The sequence below is a fragment of the Marmota monax genome, unplaced genomic scaffold (genome assembly GCF_021218885.2).
Source record: "Marmota monax isolate L192 unplaced genomic scaffold, Marmota_monax_Labrador192_F-V1.1 WCK01_AAM20220418_F8-fsc00003, whole genome shotgun sequence".
Taxonomy (NCBI): Eukaryota; Metazoa; Chordata; class Mammalia; order Rodentia; family Sciuridae; genus Marmota; species Marmota monax.
Genome location: NW_026694084.1, coordinates 30,157,145 through 30,168,525, shown reverse-complemented (window position 1 = coordinate 30,168,525; position 11,381 = coordinate 30,157,145). Strand labels below are relative to the sequence as shown.

Genomic DNA, 11,381 nt, shown 5'->3' with positions numbered 1-11,381 from the left:
ACTAAATTCTCATCTTTCACAAAGGCCACATGAACAGAGAGAACTGGCCAAGGTTGTCATTCTATTATGCTTTTTTTAAAAAAATAGCCAATAGGACTATACATTACAGTTACTCGAGAAACAGCCATTGGTAACATTAGGTTCTTTATTGCTATGAATCACTATTTAATTGTATCCTTTCATTAACCCTAATGACTTTTTCAGTAATTGCTTACTTTTTTCGGTACTTGGGATTGATCTCAGGGGCTCTTGACCACTGAGGCACATCCCTAGCCCTATTTTGTATTTTTTAGTTATAGGCAGGATCTCACTGTGTTGCTTAGCACCTTGCTTTTGCTGAAGCTGGCTTTGAATTCCCAATCCTCCTGCCTCAGCCTCCTGAGCTGTGGGATTACAGGCTTGCACCACCATGCTCGGCTAGTAATCGCTTTTTGAATCCTGGATCTTCTGAGGCTAAATAGAATTCTTATTTCACCCTAATCTTTAAGATAAAGATTGAGAAACTTCTCAGAAGGCTGGAGGAAGTTTGGCTTCCAGCTGAACTTGGGCCTCTGCTGGCTCTTTCGTGCCTGCTCTGTTCACACGTGACCAGAGGAGAGCTCTCCCTCCGTGTGGGGACTTGAGGAGTTTCAGCTAGACTTGTGTCAACTTCACCATAATCGTGTTTTAGAACATTTCCCTCACCCCAAAGTGGTGCCATGTGCATTTGTTCTCTGTTGTCATTTCCAGGCTAGACCAGTACTAATCTTTTTGTCCCTATAGATTTGTCCCTTTACATTTATATGAGTAGATTCAGACTCTATGTGACTGGTTTCTTTCAAACAGCATAATGGTTGATTTCCTTTTAAGATATATCAATAAGTCCTTCATTCCAACTCGTAGAACCAGACTGGAAGGAAGGGTACCAGGGGCTGGGGGCAGGGGTGACCAGGGAGAGATTGGTTAAAGGGCATAAACTTCGGTTATAAGCTGAGTAAGTTTTGGAGACCTAAGATACAGTTAGTAATAATGCACTGTATCCTTGAAATTTGCCAAGAGTAGGTCTGAAGTGCCGCACTACACAACACTCAACCTTGCTCCTGCCTGGTGTGGTGTGCACACCTGTAATGCCAGTGACCTGGGAGGTTGAGGCAGCAGGATCTCACAAGTCTGAGGCCAGCCTTGACAGACAACTTAAGGAGAATCTCTCTCCAAATAAATAAATAAATAAATACATACATACATACATACAAAGGGCTGGGGATGCAGCTCTGTGGTGGCGTGCTCATGCCTGTTTGTTGCCAAACAGTTTTCCATGGTATGCATTCGGTGTGTTTGGTTTCCTCATTCACCAGTTGGACCTCTAGACTGTTTTCATTTTGTTGCTCCCACAAACCCTGCTCTTACGAACATTTATACACGAGTCTCTATGAACAGATGCTTTTATACAGGAGCGGAATTACTGGGCCTGTGATGAGTTTAACTTCTTAAAATGCCAAACTATTTCCATAGTTGCAGCATCAATTTGCATTTCTGCAAGCAGTGCAGAAGGGTTCCCGTTCCTCGTTCTACCTGCCTCTTTTCACAATAATTATCCCCCTCCGTGAGTCTGAGACAAGCCAGATGGTCTCCAAAGCCACGGATTTCCACCCCTCCGGGAATCCACCCCCATCCCATTTCCCAATCAGAAGTTTTTGAGAGCTTTCTGTTAACTTGTTTGGAATCTTGTTACCTGACTTCATATTTCTTCCCTTTGCACGACTTGCACACAGCACTCACATACCTCCTACAGAATGTAATTTTTTATTTTAATTGTTGTGCTGAAGGGCCTCTACCACCAAGCTTCACTTCTAGCCTGGAGTTTAATTTAATTTTTCAAATGTCTGCAACAACTAGACAAGTCCTACAGGGGGGATTTAAAAAAAACAAACAAACTATTTATAAGACTAGCAGAAAACATGGCATTAACTACGCCTTAAAAATACTTATTGAAAAAATAATTGAAGATTCAATGTACTCATTTGGCTCAAATATATTAATTTCCATGTGAGCCTATTTCCTTCAAAAGGGCCACATACTTCCCACAGGACCTATTAGTTGAATATATGACAGAATCTTAAAGCTTTTTTTTAAAAAAACCTTACAGAGATGTCCAAGTGTCCTAGTTGTGAAAACCGGAGCCCGGTGGAGATGGGTTGTCCAAGCCCGTGCTAGTCAGGCTCCTGAAGGAGAGCGAGCGCCTCTCCGGGGAAGCCCTGCCATAATGGGTGGATGCTGGGAGAAGAGGGAGTGTTGGAGAGAGAGGAGGAGTGCTGCCCTGTGGTTCAATCCTGAACGCCAGGCCAGAACTTCAATCTACAGGGACGCGGGGTTTCGGGGTGTGCTGTGAAGTCACCCAGGCAGCGTCCTAGCCGACTAACAGGGGAGGGGCAAGGTCAGTTAGGAGACCAGCTGGAAGGCTGGTCAGTCTCAGAGCAGGGCAAGGAGGGAGGCCTGGATTTGGTGGTGTCTGCAGTGAGAACCGGGGCAGGGGGAAGCCCAGCTGGACTAAATGTGGGGATGACTGGAGCCTGAGGCCCGGGACATGGTGGTCTCAGTCGCAGCACTAAGGGAGATGGGCAGAAGCGCTGGCCCGCTGGCCATGTACTACCTGCTAGGGCCCTGGACAGAGCCATGGGCCAGTGCAGCCTGCTGATGGGTTCCCATACAGGCTTGACCATGTACAAGCATGTGACACTAGCAAAGGACTTGATGACAGCCTCGGTTTCCCCTTCCGTAAAATGAGGTATAGCAGCTACCTCCTGGGGCCACGGGGAGGACTGGCTTGCGTGAAGCAGTGAGATGCCCTGGCCAGTCGTCAGTTCATGCCGGCCTTGGGCCCTCAGTCCTGCAGTTTCCTCTGTCCTTGTCAGGGAGCGTCCGCCTGGAAGCAGCACCCACCATAGGTGTTTCCAGCAAGACACTCCACGTCGGGAGTTTTCCAAGGTGAGAGAAATGATCTTTTGGAGTCTGTGGCAATGTTTTGAACTTAAAAAAAACTATTATTGAAAAAATGCCACGTCTACACAAGTGTCCAAGTGTCACGTCAGTTGTATCTGGAACATTATTTAGCTGCAACGTGTGGTTTTCAAATGTCCCTCATGGGGCTTTGGGGTCACTACAGGTAGGACTCTGGGACTGTGTGGGTCAAGGGGAGAAGGAAGCCTACCTCCTCTTTAAGCTGTCTTATGTGTTGGATTTTTAAGTTAGAGAATTATGATTTCATTTGAAGAAAAAGTTCCACTTTTGTTGAAAACTCCTGTAAAAAATTTAATAAATACGCCAGATTGATAATAACAATCAAATCATAAAACATTTAAAAATGAAAATAAACTTTATATGAAACGTCAAATCCTTTAATTGGCTAGACAAATTTATAAAACAGTTTCTGAAAACTAAAGAAGAAAAAATTTCATAGGATACAAACACCGTATCTTTCCCACAGTGGAATGGTGTTATTTTGCATTTTTCTAACCGGTATTGGTATTCACTGCAATATACCAGGATTCTCTTTAGAAAGAATTGGGGAAATGCAAATCGAACATTGGGCAAGCATTTGTGCATGTTCCTATCTGTTTAGGAAATAGTATTTCACAAAAGAACCACATTCCATGAAAAGTATGTTTGCTCTGGCCTCAACATCGCCGTTTCCTCAGGAAAGCCTGATTCAGATAAAGCATGTTAGGAAACTCAAAATCACTTTGTAGGCAAGTGAATGTCATGAAAATGTTTCCAAAATTAATTCTGCCATGTTGAATCACGCTTTAACTCAAATATGTGTTAATATTTCACGGCCTTCACTGCCATGTAGTCGCCAAGCCCAGTTATTTCCTTCATTTCAGTTAGACTTATTTTTGCACACATGTTTATTTGTAAAAGCTTTGGCTTTTAAATGTGAGCTCTGAATATATTTTTAGATCCTAAATAAATCAACTGGGAGAAGGAGAGCATGGAGTTAAGGATGAAGACCTGGGGCCAGGCGACTAAAGCGCTGGTGCCAGCTTATCCACGTCCTAGGTTGGCGACTTTCCCCAGATTACTTTACTTCTCTGTGCCTGTTTTCCTCAACCACAAAGTGGATATGATGAAGTACCTTTCTCATCAGGCTGTGAAGCTCACAGAAGTCAGTTATATGTAAAGTGCTCTGACTAGCACCTGGTACACAGCAAGCACTCAGTAAGCGTCAGCCATCATTAGCTATTCATGGTTTCCTGGTGCATTCAGGGTATGCTTCACTGGATTTAATTCAATAGTCTCTGGTTGATAAAAGTTCATTAAGGCAGACAACAGATTAGTGCTTTTCATGCAACCAGAATGTCATTCAAGACACTCAATCTAAAGGTCCTAGTGCTCATACTCTTGGGGCCACAGGGCCTGGGACAGCATCTCCTGAGCGCCTTTACTTTACAGTGAGGCTCCGGGGACCCCTGGACTGGGGAACTTGCAGAGAGCACCCAGCAGAGCCCAGAGCAGACAACACTTGCTTGCTGTATGCTTGCTGCAGACAACACTTTAGACCATGCAGGCTGCAGTGATTCCCACCACGGGAATCAATCATTGTGGCCCTGGTGAGCCTGTTACCAGAGAATGACGCCATTCAGGAAAGACAGGACAAATAAAAGCACTTACAGATTCAGAACTGTCAATTACACAAAGTCATAACAGGAAAGTAAACTGGTTTTGCTTGTGACTGAATGCTATCATTTACTAAACTTATAAAAAAAGGCTTTTCAATTAGGGAATTTCTTTTTTTTTTCATTCAAGTATCAGTAAAAACAATTATAAAAGTCATTCTGATGTATAAGAAATAGAAAAACCTGTAACTTTGGAACAATTTATATCAGGAGGTGTGCAGACAGGACATGCGACAGGTAATACAAGTTTTATTTCAAATGATAAAACATTTAAAAATAAACAATGTAATGTGCTTGCATTTTTATTATGTAACTTGAAAAAATGCCTTGGATTTCACTTAAACCATCAAGTTTTAACCCAAACCAAGTATGCGGAGCAGCCAGTCCTGAGCTGCTCTGACAAGCATCGCTAGCGTGGCTGGCGGGGGCGGGGCGGGCTGCTGACTCCCCGTGGCGAGGGGATCCTTCCTACTCAGGCTGGCGGTACTTCTTCTTGTTGTGGCTCTCAATCGCCCTTCTCAGTGCTTCATCCTGGATGAGATCAGACATTCTTATATCCGTGTGGCTGCAGCCAATTTTGGGGCAACTGTAAGGGAGAAAGAAAATCAAGTCAGTCCCCTGGACTCTGATGCATTAAGCAGAAACTGTCACATTCAAGTATTAAAAAAAAAAAAAAAAAGTGAGAACATGTTAAAAATCACACTGATGAATGCTCACTTAATTCTTCACTGAGGACCCACCCGAGCCAGATTCCGTCCAGGGGCCAGGGACACCAGCAATGTGCCAGTGGGGCTCTTGCCTTCCCTTCTAATGGGAGGGACAGACAATCACTAAGTGACCAAACAAATGCCCCAAGTTCAGGTGGCGCTGAGTGCAAGAGGCAAAGAAGTGAGGTCAAGGGAGGTCCAGGGGACAGTGCGTTGGGGCTGGCTGTCCTGGGATGGAGCCAGGCAGCCTCTCCAGACTGCTCTTGAGCAAGCCAAGGAGGCCTGCTGGATGCTCTCAGTGAGAGCAAGGCCTGGGTCACTGAAGCGACCAGACAAGGGGGGACCTGGGAGGTGACGTCAGGGGACCAGTGGGGCTTTGGGCTTATTTTAAGTAGGAAGAGAAAACCCTGGAGGCTTTTGAGACAGGGGAGGGATATGACTTAGTTTCTATTTAGAAAACTTTACCCTGGCTGCTTAAAGGAGAACACAGGTCCATGGGCAAGAGTGGAGCAGAAAGGAGAATAGTGTGGTGTCCCATCCCCAGGAGGAGCCAAGGGCAGTGTGGCTGATGGTGGCAGCAGGTGGAGTGTAGGGGAAAGGAGAGGTGGGCAGGTGGGCACCTTGGCGTGCCCTTCACTATAACAGGAATAACGGGAGAACAGGCTGGGGATGGAACCAAGTCTTGACTCTCTGTGCCGTTCTGCATGCCCATGAGGCTCCCGGGACCTTTGGGAGGCCTGTGGCTGAGGAAAGCAGCATGAGTCATCCAGGAAGCAGTGGACACAAAGCCTGCTTGGTTTAGATGGGGTCTTCTGCAAAGGTAGGGGGTTGGATGAAGTCACCCGATTTCTTCTCACTGGGAGCCAGATTTGGGTAGGGTCAAGGGCCCGGTGTTTGGAGTCAGCTGGCCTAGGCCTGGACTCTACCATTTTGTTCCTTTCTTTGTTGGTAGACAAAACCACAAATGTCCAGCCACCTCCTGGCTGACCGTCCAAAACCTTCCTCCCCATATTCCTAGAGAGGCCTAAGGGAGGAGCCAGCACAGTTGTGAGTGCAGAGCACGGCAGATTCGCTCCCCCCGCGGGGCCTCTGTTGCCCTGATGTAAACTGTGTGGAGTCCCCGTTTCACAGGGTGACAGGTAACATGGTGCTCCCTAAAGTTCATTCCCTTCTCTGTCTCCTATGACGGTCACGTTCCCTGATCATCATTCTTCAAAGAAGTTTTCAAGTTCCTGGCCCATCCACATCTCGCATGTACCCAGGGCACATGCTCATTAGCTTCTCTAGGGACAGCGCTGTGCAGGCTTCACCAGACAGCTGTGAGGTGCCACCCAGGCTCAGTCACGCCAGCAGCAGTTCTCCAAGAAGCCCCAGTATGACTGAAAACAAGTAAAGAGGAAAGATAGCAATGAGAAGAGGCAGGAAGGTGGCCCTGAGCTCTAAGTTATCTAGTGGCAGAAAGTCCAACAGCAAAATACAAGAGAAAGGTTTTCTTGGCCCTGGTCTCTGGACAAGGAGTCTTTAAGTTAGAGGGACATTCATCAATGTAATGAATAATAATCATGTGTTTGATAATCTTTTAAAATACGAAAATGTGCTCTGTACAGCCAGGAACATGTGTTGAATGACAGTTGTAGAAAGATGCGACAGGAAGGGGCCCAGGCTGCATTGGCCCAGGCAGGCAGCACTCTGTGGATCTGGCTTTGCATTAAGCTAAGGCTTGAGGAATATACAGTTTAAAATGTATAGTTTTTTAAGCCCGAGTCCCTGAACTCTTAAGTCTCAAAGGGAATTATTTCTCCAAATATGAAAGCAAGCAGTCGAGAATATGAGGAAGATACAGGTACAATGGAGAGTTCAGAAGAGGAAGTTCTCCTAACAGTTTCCAGGGCCTGAAAGGTCACAGGATAACTCTCCTTCAATCTGCCCACAGAGCATCGCCTGCCAGGCCTCCCACCTCTGCCGTGGAGAGCCAAGTCTAACTCCAGCAGCCAGACGGTGAATAAGCTGGGGACAGGGAAGTGGAGAGTGAGGTGGGGAGGACTTCCTGATGACATCAGTGGTGCTGGTCAGTAACTGAGGACATTCTGAGAACGTCGGCTAGAGTTAACACCACTCGTCGGCAGAACAGCACCCCTTTGTTCGCTTCAGTGGGTGGGAGCCCACAGAGACCTGTGTCAAGGAAAGAGGTTTGAGCTCACTTAGGGGACAGGCTCTGAGGACAGTAGCAGGAGGCAAATAGCATCCCCAAGGGGAGCCAGATGGTCTAATGACAAAAAAAAAAACAAAAAAAAAACAACCCTAAACAAACAACCCCCCCCAAAAAACAAAACAAAAACAGAAAACAACCTAGAGTGACAGAGACCTGGGCTCCACTCCCTGGCAAATGACTTCCTTCTGTGCCTGAGTTTTGCCCTCTCCACAGACAGGTGGAGCATGGGTCACTGTGAGAAACGAGGATTACTAAGCCTCAGGGGCCACTCAGTATTCCCTCCAGGCCCTATCATGAGCAGCTCTTGCCCCGGCCCTTGGCTGTTGCTCCCCACTGACCAGGTGGTATAACCTGGGGTGCATGAGTGTGCCTAACCAGGGAGACTTCCTGGAGGGAGGCTGACACAGAAGCCAGGGAGAGCCCTGCTTCCTACCCCACCCGAAGAAACAAACACAAGTTTTTAAACTAAACACAACAAAAGGCCACAATGCCATGGTACTGAATCAGGACACTCCTGCTCTGGAGAAACTCAGTGTAGGCATTAGGCCTTAATCCCCATGACATGTCGGTGAGCAGTTAGGTGTGGTGACACCGCCTTCCGCCTGCACCACTGTCTTTAGGAGTCAGACATACAAGCCTCGAAGGAGAGGCTGGTCCTGAACCTGGGTCATAGAAGGGCATGGCATTCCCTGGCATGGAGCCAGCATCCGGGTCTGATGAACAAAGGCGACTGGCCCTTAGGGGTCCCACTAGGCTTCGAGGAACCTCAGCCTGAACATCAATTCAAGAGCACAAGAGCCTGAGTCTTCTGAGTTCTTGAATCTAGGTCCTGAGAATTCCAAGCCCCAGGAGGAAGGTCTCTAGATGCCTCTGGAAATGTGAGTGGGATGGATTCCTGTCATACCTAAACACAGAGAGAAACTCAATGCTACATCCAAGTCTCAGATAATGTGTCACAAAGCAGTGAGATAAGCCACAACAGCTAACACTGTGGGCCTCGCTGACCCTACAGCTATTTGTTTAGCACTCTGGACTCCAAAAAAGAGCTTTCTCAAAGTGCTGTGATTTTCTTTTCTTCCTTCCCCCCCCCCATTTTTTTTTTTAGAGAGAGAGAGAGAGAGAGTTTTTTTAATGTTTATTTTTCAGTTTTCAGTGGACACAACATCTTTAATTTTTATTTATTTATTTATTTATTTTTTATGTGGTGCTGAGGATCGAACTCAGCGTCCCACGCATGCCAGGCAAGCGCGTTACCGCTTGAGCCACATCCCCAGCCCAGTGCTGTGATTTTCTACTGCCAAGCTGTGCTGGTCCAGATATAGAACGGACCTCCTGACCATTCCTGGGTTCCCTAGAACTCTGAAGTGATGTTCATTCCCGCTTCATAGCTGAAGAAGCTGAGGTCGAAAGGTCCGATGGCTTGCTGGTAAACACAGTTGAACCCACATTTCTACTCCACTCGATCTGGTTTTATGTGTTCTGAGATATGACTGTGTATTAACTGTAGCTACTGTTCATCAAGAAAGCAAAACAATGACTGTGATAAAATTAGAAATATTCACATGAAAGTCATACGACAGCCTTATTTGTAAGATGACAGTCTTAGGATTAAGATATATTTTAGGAAATTGTTCTAACTACTGTACTTGGGGCGAAGGTCTATATAGCTAGTGGAGAGAGCACGTCCTAGGTCTGAGCATGCTCAGGGGGGTCCAGACAGTGCCCGGTAACTCAATGACCTGTAACTCCAGCCCAACCAAACACAATTACAACAATCCAGGAGGAAGAAGAGATTTCTCAAACTGGATGCGTCACATTTTTAAACAAAGGGAATTTGGTGCTGCTCATCTAACATGTATCATGGGGAATGACACCAGTTTGTGCTGAATCAGAAACCTCTGGAGTAAGTGGTGAACAGGCCATGGATTCTAATCTGCTGCCAAATGTGCCTGGAACTGAGGACCTGCCTGCTCTTCCCACTGGCTCCCATGGTACCCAGCACTCTATTTTCCTCCTGTTTGCTGGTGAATGTTTAGTCTGCTTTGCTGGATCATCTTCATCTGATTGATGCTGTTGACTAATAATGCTGTTTTGAGGTTGATATCAGGATCTGCAACAGGGCTGAGGGAATCTTGCTGGCTCTCCACTGGTGACTGCATCTACTCCAGGGCTGTCTCTGATGACAGATGAGTGGGTTTGACTTCTCTATATAACCTCACCATCGCCAGCTCAGAGTCTTCTACCAAGTTCCAACCCCACATTTCCTACACCTCCTGGACATTTCCAAATGGTTGTATTCCTGATACCTCAAACTTAGCATGACCAAAATAGTCTCTTGTAATCACTTCTAAACATGTTCCTCTAACCACCATCCGTGTCGGTACCGATTAGAGATGAAAGCATGCTCTTACACACACCATGATCCTTGCCTCCATCTGTGAGCTCATTCTCTATGATGTAATTTACTGCAAAAGCACCCTGAGTTTCTCACATTCATCCTCTTTAATCTTTTGGGGTAACTTCCTCTGGCTTGGCTTATCTTACTCCCTGAAAGCTCTGTAGTCTCCCATGCCTACAGAGTAATAAGACCGGCGCAGTTGCAGACGGTGTAGGCAGTTAAAGCTGGAGGATGGTGGCAGCGGGATAATGTTTACTGAGTCTCATCTCACCATCTCCCAAGTCCCTGAACTACTTTCCCTGTATCTTATATGCCAATGAGACAGTTACAACTATTATCAACAAATTACAGATGAGGGAACTAGTGAAATCATGAAAGTGGCTAGAAGATTCTCCTTCACCATTCTCTGGAATTCTCATTTCTCAAGGACCAGTAAAAAATACCTTCTTTGTAAATCTGTAGAGTTCTTCCACTTAGACTCAGTTGTTATTATTAGACTATGAGAATTTGCAGAGTGTCAGACATTCAAAAAAATATGACAGAAAAAACTTTTCTAAATGATGTTACTCAAGTGCTTGTAAATGTCATGTGCAATAAATAAATAATTAAATAAAGGCAAAGGACGCTAGAAAGTCAAAGTATGTACCTAAGAGGATCCATCTAATTGCAGTGGGTGTCTCTGCGATGTACCTGGGGCTAGTGGTGAGAAATGTGCTGTGCCAGTCCTTGCCCTTTCCAAGCCTGACCCTAGAGAATATCATCAACTGTAAGAAGGAAGAGGTATCAGATCAAACTAACCAGGAGAATCTATTCTTAGCTATTATGTTGACATTTTTTGCTTGCTGGAGAAGGAACACAGAAAAAAAGTTAGAAGGAGATGGAGACTTGGAAGTCTAGAAACAAAGAAAACTATACTCAGAAGAGAAAGTGACAGGTTCACTAGGGAAATATGACATTTCAACCATAAGGAGGAAATGAAAACAGTTAAAAATGCACTAACAGTCTATGTTTTGCAACCATTAGGATACAAAACTATTATTCTAGAATAGATATTGTAAATTACTTGATTAAATGACCATCAGGATAGTTCCAGTCTCCAATGCCCTATCCCTAAGTCCACACCCGGGTGAAGAGTCCTGGGGAATTCCAAGTTGTGGTTTGGACCAGCAGATTTCTGGGTGATGGAGCAGCAGACCACACTTCAAAGCAACTGTTATCAGACGCCTAGTGAGAGCTGCTCACACCTGCCACTGCAGCCCCTGCACAAGTCAGTGATAAGAGCACCAAACAGAGTCAAAGTCAAAGCCAGCATGTCTCACTAAGACTCCCTTACAGGAACAGGCTGTGGCCCCCAGGTTATGTGGGTGGGGGGATGGGGAGAAAAGGGATGTTTCCACAAAACTTCCAGTTAA

The 11,381-nt window shown here is 45.7% G+C and overlaps 1 protein-coding gene across 3 annotated transcripts in view; it reads right to left on the bottom strand.

Annotated features, from left to right (window-relative positions):
- Positions 1 to 3,328: 3,328 nt before the first annotated feature.
- The window catches only part of Nsmce2 (NSE2 (MMS21) homolog, SMC5-SMC6 complex SUMO ligase), a 230,232-nt gene continuing 222,179 nt past the window's right edge, over positions 3,329 to 11,381 (bottom strand). For all 3 annotated transcript variants that reach the window (XM_046464623.2, XM_046464624.2, XM_046464625.2), the window contains one exon: positions 3,329 to 5,238. In XM_046464623.2, the coding sequence (XP_046320579.1) occupies positions 5,121 to 5,238 (118 nt within the window). In that variant the 3' untranslated portion in view covers positions 3,329 to 5,120. The remainder of the gene's footprint in view (positions 5,239 to 11,381) is intronic.